Source organism: Tubulanus polymorphus, chromosome 7 (genome assembly GCF_964204645.1).
Source record: "Tubulanus polymorphus chromosome 7, tnTubPoly1.2, whole genome shotgun sequence".
In the NCBI taxonomy this organism is placed as follows: domain Eukaryota; kingdom Metazoa; phylum Nemertea; class Palaeonemertea; order Tubulaniformes; family Tubulanidae; genus Tubulanus; species Tubulanus polymorphus.
In genome coordinates this window covers 14,723,650-14,748,306 of record NC_134031.1, presented here as the reverse complement: position 1 = coordinate 14,748,306, position 24,657 = coordinate 14,723,650, and the positions used below count along the sequence as shown (strand labels likewise).

The 24,657-nt window shown below is 41.3% G+C and overlaps 2 protein-coding genes across 2 annotated transcripts in view; one reads left to right on the top strand and one right to left on the bottom strand.

The window, feature by feature from the left end:
* LOC141908773 (CCN family member 2-like) overlaps positions 1 to 20,000 on the bottom strand; it is a 47,861-nt gene extending 27,861 nt beyond the window's left edge. Inside the window, exon 1 of the mRNA XM_074798968.1 lies at positions 19,794 to 20,000. Coding sequence (XP_074655069.1) covers positions 19,794 to 19,955 — 162 coding nt within the window. The 5' untranslated portion in view covers positions 19,956 to 20,000. The remainder of the gene's footprint in view (positions 1 to 19,793) is intronic.
* A 2,268-nt stretch (positions 20,001 to 22,268) lies between these two features.
* LOC141908859 (uncharacterized) lies at positions 22,269 to 24,277 on the top strand. Its single transcript, XM_074799092.1, has 2 exons — positions 22,269 to 22,427; positions 23,338 to 24,277. The coding sequence occupies exon 2, from the start codon at positions 23,338 to 23,340 to the stop codon at positions 23,788 to 23,790; it is 453 nt and encodes a 150-aa protein (XP_074655193.1). The 5' UTR covers positions 22,269 to 22,427; the 3' UTR covers positions 23,791 to 24,277.
* Positions 24,278 to 24,657: the final 380 nt, after the last annotated feature.

Here is a 24,657-nt window from a genome sequence, read left to right as displayed (position 1 = left end):
GGCGGGCGAGGAATATGGACATATGGACTACTACGGTCAATGCGAGGCTGAAGCCAGTGATCGGAAGTAATCTCTGGCAGGCGGGGATGCACCAGCGGGTACACGTAACCCGTCTAATAAGCGTATAATGATCGCGCATTAATTATTGAAGCGATCTCCAGTTCAATGCGGTGTTTGTAACGAAGTCGATTATTCACTGATTAGCTTCTATTCAAGGACGCTCTCGCAAACCTCACATTCCACATACTGCGTATTCAAATCTCACAATATTCGCGAGATCTCAATCTCAATTGTATTTGAGATGTTTAATGATGATTCATTGAATCTGTGCTTTCACATACAGTTTCGCTATAATTCAATAGATTCTCAGTCGATCAGTGCAGATTAACGGCGGTAAGTGGCTTTCAATTCGAACTAATCATTCCAAGCATCATAGGTTCGATTCCTCGTTAAGAGAGGATGGATGGACCTACGAGATGTTGGACCTGTTTCGAATTTTTGTCGAGTGAAGTTGTTGTCGGACCCTACATGATGAAACATTTTTCCTATCTGTCAATGACCGATTTGATTGTGGAATAACAAAAAGTAGCTAGAAATAGATCTGGTGTCTGGTGGTACAGGCGGCGGCGGGTGAGGATGTTGTATCAATGTTTATCAGTATCAAACAGTCAAATACACAGAGGTGTGATTAATATCGGCTCCGATAGACACACATTACATAGTTTCATCAGTCTTATCACGAGTTAGCCATCTATCTGACTGACTGACTGATGGGGGAGATGAGAGAAGAAAGAGAGGTATTAAGCATGAGTCACCACACCTGACTGGCCACCGGTCGGCACACCTGACTAGTCACCAGTCACCAGTCACCACACCTGAATGGTTATCGAACACTAGATCTAACTGGTCACCAGTCACCACGCCCGGCCAGTTACCAGTCACCACAGCTGACTCGTCACCTGTTACCACACGAGTCACCCGTCACTACACGATTGGTCATCAGTCACCACGCCCGGCCAGTTACCAGTCACCACAGCTGACTCGTCACCTGTTACCACACGAGTCACCCGTCACTACACGATTGGTCATCAGTCACCACAACTGACTGTTCATCAGTTACCACACCTGACTGGTCAATTAACGGTCAACAGACTAACCAGAAAAACTAATCGATCAAACACGATCAATCACTTCTGATGTGTGATCTACTAGTCAGCATGCTCGGCTGTAGGTCGCAGCTTCAAGTCCTGCTAGGATCAGGCTTTCCATATTTTGATTCTTATAATTCACAAGTTTAGAATTTTCTTTTTCTTTGTTTTCGAATTGTGAATGGAATAGTCATTTTAATGGAGAGGGGTGGAGAGAGAAGAGAGGGGACAGACAGAGAAGGGCGGGGAGAGAAAGTTTCTTTAATTCTGCTCCTTTACTGATCACTTATTAAAGGTGAGAATTATTGTATTACATTTATCATGGGACGTGTAAACCGTTGCAGTTGCTTATTAAATGAAAGCGAGATATAGAGAGTGAGAGAGAGAGGGTAAGAGGAGAGACAGAGTAAGTGGATAGAGAGGAGCGAGAGTAAGAGGAGAGAGAGAGGAGCGAGAGTAAGAGTAGAGAGAGAACAAGAACGAGAAGAGGGAAAGCCTTTGTTTGGTTGACGTTTTTATTAAAGCCTTTGCAATTAATGAAAAACACACTTCAAACCAGACGGATATTGGCACTTGTCCGAGATAACCACAGTCAGTGCAATCGAATACGCGCTCGCTGACTCCCCTTCTCAATTTTAAACAAAAAAAAAACACATCACGAATCTCAAAAACATTCCGAATTTACAATTTCAGATATTTCGTTCCGAGCCGAATGGTTTTGATTGCCTCTCCGCTCAAAACGTTAGCGATTTCATTTCTGTATTATTCCCCACAGCTTCGACGAGTGTTTCCCAGCGCTAGACCGAACTACGACCGAGCTCTGATAGTACCACCGCAAATTGATATAAATGTGACGCCGTTTTTTTTTAAATCCCGAACTAATTAAGATTCTTTAAATATTCTAGCGACGGCGTCTTGGTTTAAAGTAGTTTGTTTTCACTATTACCCGAGACGATAGCGCGGCGCTGTTGTCTTGGAAACTAAGTAGTTGGTAAACAATTTTAACAGCAATAGAATATGAAGTATCTGGAACTCTTTTTCTCTCTCTTTCTCTCTAAACCTCGGGGAGATGAGGGGTTGGGGTAAGTGTGCGTGTTGTGTTTGTTTGGTACTCAAAAGAGCCACATTCCTTGTCCTTATTCTTTTTTCCATTTGTTAATATTATTATTTTGATTATGATAATGATAATTATGATAACTAAAATCAGAACATTCCAATAACATTTGTTTTCATTATAATTATCATTATCATAATCAATAATATATGTTACTAAAAGTCATCTCATTGTAGGGCACTCCTCCTGTACAGCCTTTAGGCGTGTCCTTCACTTCCGATCTACTAACGTAATCTTTGTAATAATTGTTATTTGATTGAAGTGAAAATAAATCTATTCATTCATTCACTTTTTCTAATTATGAATTTCGTTGCGGTGGAATATCTTGATGTTTAGTTTTGTAGCCGAATTACGGGGAAAATTAATTCCATTTTTTTCAATATGAATAAGATGATTTCAAAAGCTGTAGATTGTCTGTATTTTCTTTTATCGCAATCAATAAAACATTTATATTCTCTAAAGGAAAATCATCAATACACCCGAACACTTTACTATACTAATCCTGGAGGCACTTATATTCACACCAGAGGGTACTAAAAATATAAACAAGGGGGTACTTATATACAAACTAAGGGGTATTTTCATATACGATTGGGGTACTTAAACACAAAATAAGTGGTACATAGGGGATACTTATATATGAACTAGGGGGGGGGGGGGTTCTTATATACAAACTTGGGGTACTATCATGCAAACTTGGGGGTACTCGAATACTAAGTAGGGGGAACATATACAAACTAGGGGGTACATATATACAAACTAAGGGGTATCTTGAATGAATTAAGGCAGGCAAGGGGGCACTTATTTACAAACTAGGGCATACTTATATACTTACATACCAACGGGGTATCTAAATACAAAGTAAGGGGTATTTTAAGCAAATTAGGGCGTATCAACATACAAACAAGGGGCACTTATAGGCTACAGACTAGGGGATACTTATATACAAACTAGGGGGTACCTAAATACAAGCTACGGGGTATTTTAAACAAATTAGGGGGTATCAATATACAAGCAAGGGGGCACTTATAAACAAACTAGGGGGCACTTGTATACGAACTAAGGGGCACTTGTATACAAACTAAGGAGTACCTATATAAAATCTAGAAATGTTTTATCAATGTTTATCTGCTATTTTTTCATTGTCTAATTGAAATTTTCCTGAGTTGCTGTATCAAGTGGTACTGCTGATCCTGCGAGATGCTGTTGTCACGATCTATAGGAAAACGATCATTATTAATCAGCGTCCGCGGAGACCACTAGAAAAATACTGATATTCTGATCTTTGATCGCCACGAATCAAATAACTCTCATCCGTCTACTGCACAAACAAGACGCAAATAAATAAATGACGCTATTATAACTGACTGACTGGACACTGACAATCAATCAATCAATCAATCAAATCGATCAATCGAATCGATCAGTAAGATGAAGAGAGAGGGGAAGAGAGAGTTGAGGAGAGAGGAGAGCCAGGGAGAGATCATCTGAGTAAATCAATACCTTCTTTGTCTGCCTCTAGCTTCTATATCACCCCCTCTCTCTCCGCTCTCCCCTTCTCTCCTCTCTCATACACCCTTCTCTCCTCTCTCTCTCTCTCTCTCTCTCTCTCTCTCTCTCTCTCTCTCTCTCTCTCTCTCTCTCTCTCTCTCCCTCCCTCCCTCCCTCCCTCCCTCCCTCCCTCCCTCCCTCCCTCCCTCCCTCCCTCCCTCTCTCTCTCTCTCTCTCTCTCTCTCTTCTCTCTCTCTCTCCTCTCTGTCCCACAGATTCCTTACAGATATTGTCTGATGAAGGACTCGTAGCAATCAAAACGCACATTCAATCTACAGACAGTCTGTTTACTCCACTATACAGTAAGACAAACATCGACACAGCCTCCGCGACCACCACCGCGCTACATTACTGTTTATTCTACCACAGAAAAGATTCCTCTAGCAAAAAACTGTTTTATTTGACTCTTCCAATATTACACTAGACTCTGATTGCATCTGATCGCATCGCGACGGATAACATTTGGTCAATATTGATCAGATTTTCTAAGGGTGCTTCCTTCGTTAAGGGCTTCTTGCCCCGTAGTGAATAGCAGCGGTTACAGGCCCGCAGCCGGCCATGTCTTGGGGGGGGGTCAATTTTCCAGACAGTGGAGAAGCAACGTTCATTTTTCCCCTACAATTTGGCCTCACATCTAATAGGTTTGTAAGCATGTGCATATTCTAGAAAAATGTTACCAACGATTGAATCTTGCTCAGATTTTCTTTAAGGCCGGCATCTGGGCGGACCTCTTTCAATGAGCTGGGAGGGTAATTTTACTGCCCAAGTCTTCCTCTCTTCTCTGCCGTACTCAAGATCGGAATCAAGTTGTTTGGCGTCGACCTTTCTCAACTCAACAACTCGAATCAGTAGCTCTAGTATTCGATATATTTGTGAGTGAAATTCATGTTTTTGATCAGTTATTAATGGAACGAATATGAAACAGATTGTGACAGTCTGTATATTGAACATGAGATCGGAATGATATTAAAAACCTCTCACTGCAGCTCCCCATCAGCCCCCCTGCGGCGCGTACACATTGAAATACAAATTCATCCGTCAAAATATGTACAATAAATTTGACATGTCTCCAATCGTGGTTTGTATAGAGTTTATTGGCAATTTTCCGTTACACCAATAATGTGGTGGTTGCATTCTCCGCTCACGGAGGTGCGGCCGTCCGGGGTAACATTCCACTCACAGTGCGGTCCGGAGCTACTATATATGACTTATCACTTTCATAAACACATATAAACCATTTATCAATTCCCGTCATAGATTATCGGATTATTGGATTATCGGATTTTAATCACACATGCCGATGACGTCACATTAATCTGTATATTATATATAGTATAAACTGTTACCCCCAGTAACTGAAGCGGATTAAATTCGAACCCCGGGGATAATCTAGTTCTTCAAATATGATACTCTATATATTCTGTCTGTCTGAAGGTCAAATCCGACTGTGGCACGTGATGGAGAGGCGACATGTCTGAAATTGTTTCCCGGTGGGAACGACCGTGGCCTAATGTGTAAGACTATCAGCAGGTGAGGTCTAGTAGTAGGCAGTAGCAGGTGAGGTACGGTGACTGGTAAATGACCGCCGAGCCTGTGAGTGGCTATGAGTGGATGATTCGTCATAACACAATCCAATCACATTCATCAATTCACTCAATTGTAGCGATCGACTGACTGAGCGCCGATTGTAGCTAACATTGTGTCGTCATCCTATTTTACGCAATCTAATTTTCTGTCTCTCCTTCAGGGCTCAACAGCGTGCGCACAGACTACAAACACTGAATCAGTCGGCTTCATCGCTCACTCAGTGGTAGCTGAGCGGAGAGGAGAAGAGAGGGTGAGAGTTGAGAGGGAGAAAGGGTTGGAGAAAGAGAGGAGAATGAGGAGAGAGCGACTAAGAGGAGAGAAGAGAGGGAAAGAAGAGATAGGGGAGAGAGAGAGGGAGAGGAGAGATGAGAGGGAAAGAAAATGGAGGGGGAGGGAGAGTGGAGAGAGGATAGAGTGGGAGAGAAGAGTGGATAAGAGGGGGGAGAGAGAGGGAGAGGAGAGCGAGAGGAAGAGGCGAGGAGAGGGGGGAAAGAGGGAGAGGAGAGGGTGGGGAGGAAAAAGAGAGGAGAGAGTGGGAGAGGGAAGAGAATGGGGCAATGGAGAAGTAGAGGGATGAGATGAGGTGAGATATGGAAGCCAACCTCTAGAGGAGCCCACCTCTCGGAGCCACGCGAGAAAGATAATTCCAAACACGAGCTACTCAAGACATCATCTGCCACTAAACCGGAAATGCTATGACGTCAATCGCATCTCGCGTGCATGCAACGTTGTAACGTTGTTTTAAGATTTTAAGTTCACGCGAGATGAAACGAGATAAAACGGGAGTCTCGTCTGCTGTGTGAAGTTAAGAGGATCAATGAGCGACATGTAACAAGTACTGTGAGAGCCGTGTGTGTATACTTTAATTATCAATCAAACTGTCGTCTGCTGCCGGCTTCTCATACCCCGCAGCGATCACAGTAAAATACTGATCGCTACCGAAAACATCCGAGGCATCGTCTCTGACCTACTAGAATACACAACTACATAATTCTGGATTTAGTTCCACAGTGGTTCTGGACCCAGTTCCACCATGACGCACAGTTATTTCCACAGTTTCGAAACTAGTTCCACAGTTCTTTACCGAATTGCACCTTTCTAGACCTAGTTCCATAGTTCAGGGCCCAGTTCCACCGTTCTGATCCCAGTTCCACCGTTCTGTATCCAGTTCCACCGTTCTGTATCCAGTTTTACAGTTTTGAACCCAGTTCCACCATGACCCAGTTATTTCTACAGTTTGAACCCATTTTTACAGTTCTTGAACGAATTGCACATTTCTAGAACTAGTTCAACATTCCCGGACCCATTTCCACAGTTCTGGACCTAGTTCCACAGTTCTGGACCTAGTTCCACAGTTCTGGATCTAGTTACCGCCACAGTTGCGCGACATTAAGTAATTTTCAAAAGAACATTTTTAAAAGAACATATGTTTTTCAATGTTCGTCGAATATCTTTCCCCGTCAGAACATACAGGTAGAAATTCACACAAAAATTCCAAAGATTCAAGCTATGAGTAACTTCGAAAGCGAAATCAGGCCTAGCCCATAATATCACCATATAGTTGGACAGTTGGCGGTTACCATCATAGATACTTGTACCGACGCCGCGGAGGTTGATGAAGATTTTGTTCTGCGGAATAGCGAAATTAGAATGAATAGAGTCGAACGCGATATAACGAACGTCGGTAGAAAGGCGCTGAAAACGAATGTCAGAATTGTAGCGACTAGTGGGTAACCAGTATTACTAATGACACAACCAATTTTAAACATGTACGTTTCACCTCGGGTTAGATACATAGACAAGCAAAATAATAGAACGATCGTAGCAGCGATGATTATGGTGACTGTTTTACGGGTCCAGAATCTCGGGCCCTGAAACGGGAACTGTATCACGGTCATCCGTTCTAGGGACACGAGGACGAGGGCTAACGGGCTGAAAAAAACTGATGACATATAGCGACGAGATGAGAACTCGACAGGAGAATTCGCCGCTCGGGAAACGAATAACTTCAAAAACGTATTGAAATAGAAATTTGTTAATACAAGCCAACAGGCCTAGCCTAGCCTAGCCTAGCCTAGCCTAGCATAGCATAGCATAGCATAGCATAGCAGAGCAGAGCCTAGCCTAGCCTAGCCTAGCCTAGCATAGCATAGCAGAGCAGAGCAGAGCCTAGCCTAGCCTAGCCTAGCATAGCATAGCATAGCATAGCAGAGCAGAGCAGAGCCTAGCCTAGCCTAGCCTAGCCTTACATAGCATGGAAGAGCAGAGCCCAGCCTAGCCTAACATAGCATAGCCTAGCCTAGCCTAGCATAGCATAGGATAGCAGAGCCTAGCAGAGCCTAGCCTAGCCTAGCCTAGCCTAGCATAGCATAGCATAGCATAGCAGAGCAGAACAGAACAGAGCATAGCATAACATAGTAGTTTATATGTAACTACGTACAAAATTAGTAATAACGGATGTTCAGACACCTTTACAAAAACAAATGAAATTTGTTGATGAAATTTGTTGATTCTGATTAATCTCCTGTAAAAAATGTCACGAAAATGACAAATTCTGTAAAAATCTGTTGTAATAAATTCATTTTGATGATTTATTTAGGAAAATCGTTTCTGATATGCATCTTAGAATCTTCACAAGTTTTCTAGGCTGATCTTGTGGTGATTCTCTAGGGAAGCTGCGCATTAACACACCATTTCCCCTTAGACTTAACATAACGGCAATGTCAGGGATAATCAAGAACCATAATCAACTGTAATCCGATTCCCTGTCCAACTGGGTCCCTTTTTCAAAACTATTTGAAGCCTATAGTTTTTTTGTTAAATAAAGAATAATTTTCCAATAAAAAAGTGTTATAAAGCCTTTTGTGTGTTGACGGAAGCTGCTGAGGGTGGGAAAGTTCGGTTCGACGCTGTACGTATGTATATCCAGTTTCGTATATACAGAGAGAGCCTGTTTAACCAGAACCGTGTTTATCGACCAGAGTGTGCTCCCTTCTCTACCCTCTTCAGTCAAGTGTGAAATCCGAACCTGCAGTGTTTTAACAACATAGCGCAGAAATATTGTATAAATGAAAGTTAAAAAAAAACTATCGCAGCAAATTCTACTGTCAATATTTGACTCTGGATCCAGTTAAAAGGGGAAAACGTATAAACTCGATCATCGATTAATTTTTTTTGTTCATGAATTCAGTTAGATTTTACTGCAAGACCCGCGATCGATAATTCTATTTTCAAGTCAAATCAACATTAGCTCATCGAACACATTGACCCTGGACACGTCGCCGCCCCTCGTATTTTCCGCGTTAAAGCGTAACTGACTCTTTCCTGCTTATCATTAATCTACACTCTTTAGTTTTAAAGGATTTCCCTGTCTCCAAATATCAGCTGTAAATTGAGATGAGAAAATGTTCGATAAAAGAAAGACCGTTCGTATCATGCGATAAGGGTTTATTAGATATATCCAACATCAGTTTGGTATTTCACGGTTGAGATCTCCAGACATATACCACTCGTATAGTTGATTATTGGCTATACGCCGAGTCTGCGCGCGCAGATCAAAGTAGATATGTTCTTTGGATAGACGGTAATTTGTAAGAATTATTTCGCGGTTAACTGTCTCAGGAACACAGACGGGGCAGAGACTAAGGGGTTGTTGAGGGTAGTGTGATTATATTCCGTCTATTAATGGTCTGCAACCCGTCATCAGGCCTGACGAGAACTACACATCCGGGTAACTATTCACAAACGGGTATTTGCAAGAGGATTGATCGGAAATTCCCGATGTTTGACGGAATTTAACGATCTGAATATAAAACGCTACTGAGGGAAGCGAGGATTCAACGATAATCCGCTAGGATCGCTAGTGGCGCTGGGTCGCTTTTCTCATTGGTAAATCAATTTTGTGTTAAATCTGTACAATGACCTACCTAAGTGAGAAAGCGGATGTTATATCTATTCAATGACTTGTTTGATAATCTTCAGATTTGGAAGCCTAAAAAGTTCAAATTTCATTGAAACTGAACTGATTTTTAGTACGAATGACCCAGTGTTTTGTTGCGCCATCTGGTGGTGCTGTATATCCCATTCCATTAGTTGTCTTATTTTCTAAATTTCGTTATTCCATTGCGACGAAACAATTACGAATTATTTGTTTTCCAACAGCGATTGATGCAGCGAGTCACTGGTAACAGTGTGTGTGGGTCGATATTCACGTGCAGGGAGGGAGGGAGGGAGGGAAGAGGGAAGGAGGGCGCTTGTAATTAAAATTGTGAACAACTCGAGTGGAACAAAACGCATAGAAATTCAATATTGTCTCCATTAATATTTACACTAAACTGCCGTAACACACAAATCAACCATCGCTCTTACCCACTCTCACTCCTCTCCCCTCTCTCCCACTCCCCTCTCTCTTTCTCTCGCCCGGTGTATTATGGGAAACATGTCAGCTTGAATTTAAATTAAACATTTACCAGTAAAATCCACCAATGCAAATACAATGAATTTATTGAGAACTCTTAAATAACGGCAATTACAAATATTGGCAATCACTAATTAGATATTTGTCGGTAGTTTAGGGCTAACCCATCCCAAATACGGTAGACTCCTCGTCCTCATGTCTGGATTTGTTGATATTGAAGCCTGTCATTTCAGGTTCGAGACCCAGGCGGGCCGGTTGCAAAGTGATGGCTTAGACTTGAGACCAGTCTCAGACCAACTAATTACTTCTATAGCCAATCTAACAGCTCAGGACCAGTCTTACGATTTGAACGGAAGTCACGACTGTGCAACTGGCCCCAGGATCCAGGCCGGAACAGGGCAGTCTTAAACGCTGGAGGCGAATTCCACGAGTTTCAGAATAAGCAGCAATTATGTTGCGAACATTATTGACGCGTTTCTAACTGTTAGCGCTTACAGAGCGCGGTGCTTTAACTATTTCCTATTGACCGATACCACAACGCGTCTCCGCTGATATACCCTGAGTAAAAACCTACGCAGTGTTACGCCGGGAGTGAAATATCGATACAAAACGCCAGTAAAACCCAGTAGCCACGCACGATCGTACAACTGAAATACGGACACACGTTCTACTCAGAAGACAACGAAATTAATTGTGTCTATTATCTCTATTTTGATATTTCGAAATGTTATAAAATGTGACCCCGCGTCATTTCACAAACAACACAAGAACAGAATTTCTGCGCGAAATTCGAGATATCCTGTTTCTATTTACGCCTAAAACGAAATATCAGATAAAAACCTTTTAACTAATCGTTAAATCGATGATGAAATGAAGCGAATCGATTTGAAATTCAAGAGCAAAATTCCATCTATGATCATAATATCACATATTGGGTGTGGCCCAGCTACATGATCTCTAAACCAGGGTTAACAGGAAATAATAGAAGATTTTCTTGTTTTGCTTATTTCAAAGGGTCAAACTAAAAATGTCGTTGTATTTATAGAATAGTATACGTATGTTATGGGTGTGGCTGCGATAAGTATCTTATCAATAAAATCGATTTTTTTAGAGATTTGTTCGACGAAAACAAACTTATCTCGGGGAGGCTACTGCCGCATGCGACTTCTGCAGTGGCGAACTCGGGGACTAGAAGTCTTCTGCGGCACGTGACTTGTACAAGAGGTGGCAAGTGAACTATCGGGAACAAGAAGGCTAGAGCGGCATGTGACTTGTACAAGATATATTGTGGCAAGTGAAATGTAGAACTAGGAGGCCACTGCTTGTTCAAGAGATACTGCGGCAAGTGAACTGGTGAACTATTGAAGGCCACTGCGGCAAGTGGATGTCATCAGTTTCATTTTCATATTTTTCCGTCACGTAAACAGCCTGCTTGGCCAAAACTAGACCACTATACAAGAGTGAAAGTATGAATAGACCAATCAGAGATTAGTTTGAATCGCCGGCTAGATAACAGAACAAGTGTCACTTAAAACGAGTCATAAAGAATACAGCACGGCGGGGAAGGGAAGGGGAAGGGGAGGAGAGCGCGGATAGGAGAGGGGCATTACTGTATCCTCTTTGACAGTAAAAACCTTTCATCACCGTCATCATACCGTACCATAATACACTCTGTTCCTGTTGCTTTGTCGCTATTGTTGTAAATCCATCTTTGTCAAAATACCGTATCCTGGCAACGGCAACAATTTGTGCAGTGTTGCTACGGTACGGTATTGTTGTAAATCCAGATTTCGGTAAAGCAATAACGTAACGTAGCAAAACGGTGGCAACAGAGTTATGTATTTTGAGAATAATTATCGTTGAAAAGGTCAATAGATCAAGATGAGTGGATAGGATTACACAGTGAGTGGAAAAAGTAGAGTAATCCACGCTCATTTACCACTCAATTGACCCCGGGGAGCTGCAGCGAGGAGTCACGACTTCATCGGCCGAGTCTCAGTCACTCGCGCGACACTTTCTGTCTCCCGACATTATTTAAGAATTCAGAGCTTGTCGATGGCAAAGACATCGGAACGACTTGTGCACCGAGTCAAGTATGATTTGTTTTGACAATTGTTGGTCAAGTAGGAGCGACTCGGCAGACACAGAAGGCATAATTAGTCCGTCGTGGGTAGTTGTGCGAATACTCGAGAAGTCCCCTCGCGGCCTGATTATCTCTACGCGTCCCGTCTCCGTATACTAGTGAATATCTATGTGCGGACGAAACTTTACCAGAAAAGTCAAACACTCCCTCCAGATCCGATATCGACGCAAATATCTATCGATTTTATCTTCTATATGAATCTTACTGTCTAGCAGTTAATCGTGTTTGTGTGCGGGTGGTTCTGCGTAGGGCGCCTTCGTGACCGTTAACCCCCCCTTCCCTCCACCCCAGTTTACTGAACTGTAATCAACCCGTCAAATTATCGGTTTTGGCGTCGGGAAGTTTTTATGAAAATCTCTTTAGGGCAAGATTTATTACCCCTCAAACGCCCCTCTAAACCCCCCTCCACGCCACTCACAAGATTTAATTACGTTATTGCCCACCTATATCTCCAATAAATCAACGAGTTACTCTCACGTGACCAGTCACGCGATCGCTGATTACGCACGCTGATTGGTTAATTAGATTACACCGCCACAGACCATACGGTATCCATCCGGAATCACCCCCCCCCCTCCCCCTCCCCCGACAGAAAGTAACGGAAGAGTTTCAATCAAAAATCAGTACAGGTTTTTAATCCCGGAGTTTGTTTACGCTTCGCTAACTGGTCGATAAATCCCGAATTAATGGCAGAGCCGCGTGATTATTATTTAATTTCGAGAGTAGGCCTGCATTATCTACTGTTTCGCTAAAGCAAACATATGATTTTAAAAGTTGAAGTTTTGAAGTTTACGAAGATAAATCAGAAATTTAATGATAAATCGTTTAAGTGTTTTCTCCACTCACTCCGTCTTTCCAGCCCTCCCTTCTACCTAAATTTGTCGCTCCTTCTCCGTCTATCTCCTATCACTCCGTCTCTCCAGATTGTGCGACGTAGGAGTCTCGTGGTTCTTGTAGAGGGATCATTGACGCCATAATGTGCGTGTTTTGGGTGAAATAAAAGCTGTTTGAATCGGATTCAATCGTTTGTCCTTTAAGGGTTTAATCCACTCGATATTTGGTACCGCAGAACAAAGAGAAAGTAGATCAACATAACATTCTCCCTCTCATCCTCCTCTGTGCTCCCTCCCATTCCTTCTTCTTCTCACCTCTCCTCCCCTCCCTTTCTCTCTCCCTCCCTTTCTCTCTCTCCCTCTCTGCCTCCTCTGCGCTCCCTACCTTTCTCTCTCCCTCCCTTTCTCTCTCTCCCTCTCTCCCTCTCTCCCTCCCTCCCTCCCTCCCTCCCCTCCCCCTCTCCCTCTCCCTCTCCCTTTCCCTCTCCCTCTCCCTCTCCCTCTCCCTCTCTCTCTCTCTGACTCTCGCTCTTATCACTCCGTCTCACTCCTATCTCTAAGTGTTTGCGTGTTAATCTGACTGAAGTTGCGGTTATTTTTTTTCATCCCGATGGTTTACACAAATTACAAGCATCGTTTCGACATCTCAACACTCGAGTGTCGATACTCTCAGCGCACCGCTTTATTCACGCAGCACTTAATACACAAAACCGACAGCGCAGTTTGTTCTTTTCTCCTATTGAAGACAGAACGCATTTTGTTCCTCCTCTCGTCTTTCTGTTCTTTCCGTCTCACCCCTCTCGCGTCTTCCTACCTCCTTAAACTCTCTCCTCTATCTACCTCTTTCTACCTGTGACCTATTTCACCCTATCTCCCCTCTCTCATCCTCTCACCTCTCTCTACATCACCCTCTCTCACCCTCTCTCTATATAGCTCTGATCTCTCTTCTCTCCGCTCCCTTCTCATCTTTCTCTGATACTCTCTCACCGGCTCTCCCTCTCTTCTCTCCCTCTACCTCTCCTTTCTCTCCCCAAGTTCTCACCCTCTCTTCCTTCCCGCACTTACCTAGTATGGAATAGATAGTTCAGCGCTCTTGAGACCAGTAAATTTCACATAGATCCAGATTTTACAGATTTTAAATGGATATCCGAATAACCATAGAAGCGATAACATTAAAAACCTCATTTTCTAATGAGTAAATACAGTTTATTAACACGAACGTTTTCGGGATCATATCCCCTCATCAGGTGAAATACAAGTGAATCAAATGATTAAACTACAGGTTTATATACAACATAAGTTACAAAATTACAAGTGCTAAATTCTAAGCTAATTACAAACCAAGTATTTAATTACAAACTAATTATTTGAATACATTTAGGATAAAGGATGAGCCGTTTTGAAATAATTGTTGATTTAAAGAGGGTCGTTGCGCTTTAATTTAAATGGATATCCCTAATTTCTCTGTGGATTCTGTACAGGTTGTCACGGCTCGTTTCAATACCGCTTCATGATCTGATTTTATTGCTTTGTACCCACTGTTTCTACTTTTTCGCGCTCACTGTGTCTTATCGTGAAATTTCATTCTCGTAAATTTCGATTTTAGGCTTTTCCGTCATCAAAACAAAACCGTTAGAACCGTCGAAATCGAACCGTTAAAATCATTGGATTTAGTTGCACTACTCAGTGATGAATGTAGAGTTTTCTTTCACGGCAAATGAAATACGAATTTCATACATGAATCAGAAAAATCAACAATCAGAATTTAGCCCTCGATTCAAAATTCCTGAACGAATCTGTGTAATTAAGATGGCACAATCTCGATGAATTTTCACATTTTGTTCTAATTTTCATCGAATGTAAGATTTAAGCGAAACACAATGAAGACAAGTAGGGAGTCACTATTGATAAACTGTCTTTCCCTCTCATCGTCTCACTCCTCTCACTCTCTCTTCTCCGGAGAGAATCAAGTGACCGATATGTGATCATTTAACACTGTCTACTGTCGCCAAGGTGAAGGTCACTGACTGATGGCATATATTTTATGAGTAAGTACAATGTACGACATCCGGGTCTGTATAATACATTCATATATATATGTATATAATTTTACCGGGAGATGATGACGGGTTGTCAGGGGCAGCTAGACCGGTTTAAATCACAGCTACATCTCTGTCCGGCTCAGACACTATAAAACAATCTCACAGATAGAGATACTACTGGTTCATGTTTTACTCCAGATTCATGGTGTACTCCCGGTTCATCTTTTACTCCTGCTTCATGTTTTACTCCTGGTTCGTGATTTACTCCTTCCTGGTTCATGTTTTACTCCTGGGCCAGAAGCGTAGTTATTTGAATATTCAGAATTTAAGTTCCTGTGTTTGTAACGGAGAGAGATAAAGTTTCAAAGCTGTTTAAAATTAGATTTAAATTCAAATTCAAGCCCGGAGTTAAACTCTGAATATTATTCAAATAATTCCGAGGTGAATTTGAATGTTTGAGTTTTTTTTCGAAATAAATTATTTATTTCAAAATTTACTCTGAACCTAATCGTTGAAGAACAAAGGAAGTACGCCCCCTGGCGGGGAACGAGTCGATATACGGGCCCCTGAAGGAAGGGGTCGATAAATACACTGCCTCCTGGGGTTCGGGTCGATACTAATGTTCTATACACTCGTCGTTAGTAGCTGAACAGTAACACCAGGTAGCATAGTCATCTCGACTAGTTCATATATGACTATTTGTGACTCCAGAGTCAATTTGAAGTCCTTAACGAACTATTCCTGGCCTCTACAGTTGTAAGTAACGTAGATTTGATACAGTTAAAGTGTTCATCGTCGATGTTTCACAGAACTGTGGAACTGAATACAGAACTGTGGAACTGGATACAAAACTGCGGAACTGTATCCAGAACTGTGGAACTGGATACAGAACTGCGGAACTGGATACAAAACTGTGGAACTGGATCCATGACTTACTGTGGATCTGGGTATAGCACTGTAGAACCGGGTCCTGAACTGTGGAACCGGATACAGATCTGTGGAACCGGAACCGGAGAACTGTTCGAATGTGGGAAAGATCAAATTCGTAGTTTTTGTTAGTTATGTCTTGATGATGAAAGAATAAAAGTTCCACCGGAAATATCTCCGCAGTTGTGCTCTGCCAGTCTAGAGATAACGTCTATACAGTAAACGCATATTCGATTGATTTAATTTTCGATAATCGACATTCGACAATCGACAGGATTGAAACTTGATGTTTTGAATAATTCTGGTTTGTTTGTTCAGATCAATATCGACGTCGCAGCAGTTTTTCGATTTCAGTTGAAACAACTTTCGATTTGATAATCGAATTCAATCAAGTCCTACTAATAATAAATAGTTATAGACTTTTTCAAAATGGCTGCACCTACACAAAATCACCCTTTGACCTCATTGATTACCATGGCGGTATGAACGCATTTATTAAAACGCACGGATTTAAATTGAATTGATACGTCATTTGTGAAAGCGGAAGTCTATTCTTAAGATATTGGAAGTTAAATGTCGTAGGGGATTTGGGGAGTCAGACATCTTTAAATTGCAGGGGTCCGTCACTAAATTAAATAAACTCCTAGCCATTTGATGATGTCATAGGGGGGAATTCGAGGCAATTCTAGAATGAACACCGGTAGTTACTTTTCTCAATCAATTCCAAGCCGTGAAACGGCGCACACAGCACTTCCGGTCGATGCTGTGAATCCTCTCCAGATATATAGATAATTTATTGTTGTATGAATTGTTAGTGTTTTAATTGGTCCGTGTAGAATCGAACTGGCAGACGATCAATTTCCTCCCTCGACGATTCCCGTTTTATCTCTCTTGCTTCAGGAAGTGTTGTAGATTGTATAATATTAACTGATTCTTCAAAAACTCTGTATGAAAGCGTCATTAAGCTCATTTCATTCCAAGGCTACCGAGCCTATCAAGCTTGAAATCATATTCCCCTAAAATCCAAAGAATCATAATTCAGGGACCTATTTCGCGGGGGCAGTTGCCACCCATAAATTTTGGAATAGTGGCTTTTTGCAAATGCTATTGTTATTTCCTATAGAATTGACTCGATTTGCGGCCCGGGGCTCTGGTTCACGATCTATTTTCTCTATTTGTTCTAAGCAGCCGCGATTGAATCAATCCCAATAGATTCCTCACACACATACACACGCACACAGTCACGGTTTTCGTGAATTCCACATTCTTTATTTCCCAAAGACGTGCTCGTTTCATCGCCAGATTAGTGTTTGTTTTATGACGTCAGGTCACGTGTTGTTGCTGATAGATGACCCGGATGAGAAATATGGTCGTGGAGGATTTGAACTAGTCAAATAACCAGATCGGCGTGGATTATAGATTATAAATCCCCCCCCCCCGCGGCGGCTTCAATTCTGAGTTAATAATTCACGCACGGCGCAGACGACGTCGAGCCCGTCTGCTGTTCGCAGCAATTTGAAATTCAAACCGATGAAACCGTCAGAACCGTTGAATAATAAATGATTCAAATATTCAAACCGCTTTAAATAAACCACCATCGAGTTCAGAGCCAAAAACATCACTACAAATATTAAATGAAGTAAATAACCTGTCGTTGATTGTGGGTTGTAAGTTGTAGATTGAAAGTTGTGGGTTGTATACGTAATAAGCCTACGTAATTTTTGAACGGTGCGCGCGCGTGTACTACAGTTTACTGATGTAAGGGAAATAAATACACACGCGTTTTAATCAAAACTCGGCTATGCATTTTCATTCACCCATTTATTGATGATGTCACAATCGAGTAGGAGATAATCGATACGGATTTATCGATCGGTATGTTTTGAATATTGATTATATCTTCGACAGATAGCGGGATTATTCACTTATGTTGAAAACCCGCGTTACAGCGTCATCGTCGTCGACTCAATAATGAAATAATATCATTTTTCAGCGCCTGAAAACTATATCAATAATTGAAGTAAATCTTCAGTGATATGTTGTATTCCTGGATTAGGCTTGTTATTCAGTAGATGTAGATAGAGTTACTCTCGCTCTAGTCTAGAGGATTAAAGGATTTACTCGTCCGTTGTTAAATCACACGAATCAGATTTCTCGACATTTTCAGCGAACACAAAAAAATGTCTATTTGTATCTTTTGAGTAGAGAATGAGATATCAGCGAATTGTCTATTAAAGATTCGTTACGCAGTCTCCCGGAAACTGGTTACAGACTCCAGAAACTGGTAACGGGCTCCAGAGACTGGTTACGGGCTCCAGAAACTGGTTACGGGCTCCCGGAAACTAGTTACAGGCTCCAGAAACTGGTTACAGGCTCCAGAGACTAGTTACAGGCCCGAGAAACTGGTTACAGGTCCCAGAAACTGGTTACAGGCCCCAGAAACTGGTTACTGGCTCTAGAAGCTGGTTTCAGGCTCTAGGAACTGCTTGCAGGCTCCAGAGACTGGTTACAGGCTCCAGGAACTGGTTACAGGCTCCGGAAACTGGTTACAGACTCCAGAAGCTGATTACATGCTCCAGGAACTGGTTACAGGCTCTATAAGCTAGTTACAGACTCTAAAAGCTGATTATGGGCCTTTAGAAGCTGGTACACTTTGAAGCAGATTACGGGCTCGAGACATTGTTGCAGGCTCTAGAGACTGGTTACCGACTCTAAAAGTCTATGTTTACGGTCGAGGAGCTAGGAGCAAGGCGAAGGTTCCCTGTGCGTTTCGAAGATACAGATATTGATAAATGGCCAGTAATGTTAATAATGATAATATCATAATTACGTATATCTGACATTCACCACACATATAGACAACATACAGATCTAACATGTGTATATCATATGTATTTATATGATTTCGATTTTTCCCCTGAAGAAAATCGTTTGTTCCGCAATAACTGAGTCTTATTACAAAGAGTATATATACGTTAGCTCTGCCGTACTGAAACAAAACAGAAATCAGGCTCCAGAGTTTCACCGATTCGCTTGCACATCTACCACGGCAAGATTATCAGACATTCATTTAAAAAAGACGGTCACAATTCAAAAGTTTGTAAATGTTTCAGTACGCTCGAACCGTAAATGACGAATAACACTGAAACACGCTCAATTCAAATTAAGCCGCTTCAAATACAGAGCGGCGTTAATTGTTTAAGTCGTTTAATGGCTGATCGATGTAAAATGTAAATCAACACTAATTCACTTTCTCAAATTACTTTCTCTGCTTGTTCTTTGTTTGATCATCACAGTGAACAACTCAGAGGCACCGGAATAAAATGGGGTGTTCTAGAAAATTTGGTCAGAGTTGACTGTCAAGTTCAGTTTCAGGAACCGTCTCATTTTGGTTTCATAGCCGATCCTAAGAGGTTAAGACCGGTTTAAACTCCAATTTAGTTCTATTGTCAATGAAACAACGATCAAGACCAGTCCAAGCTGACGAGAGAAATCCCACAATAACAAAGCCAAAATTGAAAAATTCTATATCAGCCTGATGATGGCTAACAGTTGTTAGCCAAAACGTCGCTCATCAAATACAATCATTCTGATATAGAATTTTTCAATTTTGGCTTTGTTATTGTGGGTTTTCTCTCGTCATCATCATACGCGGATATTGTGTATCTTCTCGTCTAACCAGTCAAAGCTCTTGGTTCTATACCGAGTCAAACAATTTCAAACAACTATAGTCAACCTAACAACTTTCAGACCAGTCTAATCTCAATTTAGGTCTATTGCTAATCAAACGACTTTAAGACCAGCCTGTGCTGATTTTGGTTTAGTTGCCAATCTCACAATTACATACCGATGTTACGATTTAAGACAACGTTTGGCCAATGACGAAACTGGGTTCCTATATATCGAAGACAAGAAAACTTGGAAACTATAAATAAAGTTCGGCATACCCGGTAAATTTTATTGCGTGAAGTTCGAGGAAAATTATCAAAAACTAACAAAAAAGATAGATTGTAATTCTATTGATAACTTACCAGTTCTTGGCGTTTTTTCGTATTGTATGGCTGATCTTTTTGCATCCCATAATTGAAGAATTCGCAGTGATAGCAGGGCGCGTGTAGGTCCTGAACGGTGTAGGGTACCACAAGGGTGCATACCAACCCTATTGCGTTCACTAAAAACTCTGATGACTTCATAGTAGACTCAGAGCAGTAACATCTCTCCGTCTTTCCTGCGCGAGACTGACTCCTCCACAACTGATGAAGTGTTGATACTTTATCCTAAACTATTTAAACCCACGCGACAATGATCGTCCAACATCCGACCGGTTACATCGCTAGCAGATAGCAGCGCCCTCTTATAGTCAATCTGTACGTATCCAATCAGAATCAGCCGTACCGTGCGTTATTGTACAGATGCAGCCGCTTTGACGTTTGTAGTAAACACACAGACAGTACCTCGTTTTAGTGACTCACGGTTACAGCGCCGCCTATCCGACTTTATCCGAACTATATGAAGCGGCGACGTGAAATTTAATTTTGTTGATTTTCCATGAGTTACTTCCAAAATTTTTTGAGTCAGTTTAGAGACTTTGCGATATTTTTGTTAGATTTTTCGTTACGATATTTCCAACGATTCCACTTGTGGTTCGAAGTGGTACTTGTCACGAGGTTTCGTGTCTGAGCGGGTGCCTCAACAAACACTAAAGCAGATCATTATGGCAAAATGCATCTATTTCATACAGTACAATATATGGAAAATTGAATCGAACCGAAAGCCCATGAAAACGTAGTAGTTGGAGCATCTAGTGGAGTGACTGGAGTAGTTCAGTGGAGTGAAGAGTATTTACTTGTCATTCAAACGGATTAGATCACATGTATACAAACTTTGATTACATTTAGTCGTGAAAGTAATCAACATCCATTCCTTCGTATAATTCATTTTCAGTTTTTCAAATAACAAGGTACACTTTGAATGAATATACGTAGGGCCTAATATGATCAAACCGTGTCTAAAATCGGTCAGAATGGGTGAAAAAGAGACCGGTCTTTCAAAATATTCTGGGGGATGACCAGCAAACAATTTAGATAAAGATCATTATCATAATTAGCAAATATCATTCCAGTAGATAAAGGTTTTCTATTGCATCGATGAAGTCGCGTTGTTTACTATATGCCACAAAACCCAGTGAATTCCGGTAGATGGCGATCTGGTCGAGGACTTTGCATACATATATTAATTGATTCTCTTTACAGCCTATCTATTGTAAATGAAAAACACATAATTATTGATTCCTTTGAATAACTGCGATACTATCTATTTATTTCTTATTGTATATATTGATATTTTGTTATATATACATGTTTCTTGTATGAAACTCCTTATACTTTCATAGTCATGAAGTAAATGTTTAATCTAATCTAATCTAATCATAAATACCAATTTGTGTATTTTTCGTTTTTCTTTGACATATATACAGTGGTTGGAACTCGATTGACGATAATACAAAACATCTAATGCAACAGGCGCGGATCCAGACGGTGGTTTCAGGGGTCGTGAACCCCCCCCCCCCCTCTCAGCTACCAAAAAAATTTCAATCGTTTTCTTGAAGGTTGTACTCAAGACAAAGTGGGCGGACAGTACCAGATAATCGGTACCATATTATCTTATGTTTGGCCAAACAATATGCCGTATAGGCCCCTATCATTAGAGATTTTAGTCAGCAGTTTAACATAAACATTTTTCATGAACCCCCTCCTGGGAAATCCTGGAAATCCTGGAAAATCCTAGATCTTCACCTGTCAAGGGATTCGAACCCATTACGCTAAAGCTGGTCCCAAACCCTTTGACCTCACGAGTCGTTGGAGTCATTACCAGTGGACCAGAATAAGGTCGGGCCGATCACAGTGCTTGTAACAAACGACATTAGACTTCTGCGGTAATTCATGTTAAATGGACCAATCAGCGAACGTTTTACCGAACAAGGGAGTATTTCGCAAGTCGATATATGACGTGATAGTAATGCCGCTAATAAGCGTTGAAAGTACTTCTGTAGGTAAAATGTAAATCCATCGGTGTGATGGTAACCTTGGTTTCTCCCCCCATAATAAACGTTTGACCCTATACATTTCCTCTCTGGTCATTATCACCTAGTTTTTATGTGCAATAGTGTGTGTCGTTCTTGCTTGATTTATATACTGTGTATGCCATACTTTTAGTTACTCTTGAAAATGGTTTTAGCATAAAACCGAAAATTCGAGTTTTAAACAAACTTTAGTAGTTTCGATGTTTTAAAATCTTTTTCGATCCTGTAATTGTGCGATTTATATTTTACTGCTTTTATGGCGTGACAGTGTGCATGTATGTACACAGCTTATCTATATTCGACATTAGAAATTCCTGTTACAAGCAACAACAACAACAAAACGGCCAAAACATTTCCTGGAAGTCCGGAGGGGAATGCAGCCTAAACTGGGGAAACCTGTGAATCATCCTGTAAGGAAACGGGATGTTCTAGTGGCTTATATAAACTCGATTAGACTCTGATTGTAGTAAACACATTCTCCGGATCAGCGAGTGAAATACAGTCCGGACCAGACACACAACATTACAGATAGCGAGTGAAATATATACATCAGCCGAACGGAGCTTTATTCAATCTGTTTAAGGTATGTTTAATGTTTTATGATTCGATTTGATTTATTTGCAGAAATAATAATATGAGACAAGTACACAGTCGAATCCACTTAATCTGGATCGGCTTAATCCGGATTTTAGTCTGATCTCGAATCTAGTCTAATCCGGACATTGTTTGCAGTCCATTTGCTCATCGATGTACAAGAACGTTACTTTTAATCTGATTGTTTTGGTACAAAATGATCGCGGGTTTCAGTGTAGTTGACGATGAACAGCGTAACCCAATAATTGTAACAGTGATTCCAGTGTGTTCTTCAGTAGTTCAGGGTGCGATATGGAACCACTGTAATTTCTACAACTCAATCAGGGCCTCTGCATGCTTCCGTGAACAAGCTAAAATGGTTAATTTTGATGTCCTCATTGAAAACACGAAGTAACCAAAATCAGACTCACTTTGAGTTTTAACTATTTTAGGGGCCGATTTTCACAGACCAATAATATACGATAACAACAACGGTCGAGTCTTTGACACAAAAAGTATTCGGATCTGCTCAATTCAAAAGTTGATTAAATCCCCTCTACCTCACAACCTCTGGAACTTAACGTTATATCTTACCGATCTACCGTGAGTTAACAGTTAATTCTCATTCGCAACTGTGGAACTGGATCCTATTTTGCATGAACAGAATCCAACAAAATAGGATCCGGTTACACAGTTGTATGTTAGTTCACTCCGAGATGAAATTAGTTTATTCCCAATGCTTTAATTAAAATATCAACTCGGAATTGTCGAACTGGATCCTCTTCCCTAGTCGCGAGTTAACAAAATGAGTCAAAATTAATTCGGAACCGTGGAACCGGGTCCTGTTATCAAACTCAATTTATTCAAAAATATGAATAATGCTTTATTTTATCGTCTGGATTTAATTTGAATGGTTTCAGATGAGGAATTTCGTGGTAGTAATTTGCCTGACGGCTCTCACTGCGCATGTGTGTTACAGTCTGCTTATTGACGGAGGGGAAAGTGAACAAAAACCGATAGATGGCGCTGCCGTTTTGGCCGAAAGTAGACGTAAACGTGCGATAACGGGCTCAGCAACTCACAGTAGCTCGTCCGACGGGAGTAAATCCACAAGCGGATCAGCCGGTCACGGGAGTAAAGATGCCTCAAGTCAATCGTCAGGTGGCGCTGATGGCGGTGGATCCGATTCTAAAGCGTCATCGACGGCGACTGATCGCGCGGGTCACGGCAGCAGCCGTGGTGGCAGGAGCGGAGGCCGAAGTGGCGGCAGGAGTGGAGGCCGAAGTGGCGGCAGGAGTGGAGGTCGAAGTGGCGGCAGGAGTGGAGGTCGGAGTGGAGGGCGAAGTGGCGGCGGCAGGAGGGGTGGTTGGTAGACACTTCCGCTATTAGAGACACGTTTAAGATGAGATTATCATAAACGTTCACGAAATATCTGATATCATAAATACGGCGCACACTGAAATGAGTTATATCATGTATACAGGGCCGGCGGAACCGGTACGGCCAGTACGGCCATGGCCGGACCAATAATTTTGCCGATGATGTTTCAAAATTTCTTAAACTTAAAACTTTGTTCATTGGTGGTATCATTCAGTAAGTCTGAGTAATTTACAATTATTTCTCATCGTTAATATTGATAGTAAATGTGTTTCATAGTTTCACATGTTTTATTGGTATATTTCTGATATTATAAACATGTAGTAATTCCATAATATAGCAGCTCAAGATAATCCTGTTTACGATATTTTCAAGTTTGCATATCCCAATCTTGTACATTGTTTCATCACGATATTAAAAAGCCGGTTTTGTGTCTATAGATTTCTAAATCCAGTGTATCAACCTTCTAATTTTAACTACCTTCCAGTATCTCTCCAACAAATCGCCACAATGCTAACGGCGGCCATGACAATTTCTTGATGTGTGGCTATAGAACCGGCAAATTTTGACCTCGAGAATTTTCGGTGCACGGGACACTAATAGTCCAATTAGTTTATACCTTCCGCCGGCCCTGGTATAGCAAACTTGTAACTGATATTTTGATAAAACAAAGATTTTCCGATTTATAAAAACTGGACACATATAATACACAATTTTACATTTTATTTTATGTAATAAATTCATCAATATATAAAAAAAACATGTGTTAAACTGATGCTTTTTGGGGTTTAGTTGTTTGCCAATCATTGTGCATGATACAATTCCTCGACCAATCAGATTGCAGGATACAGTTCTTGGGTCAA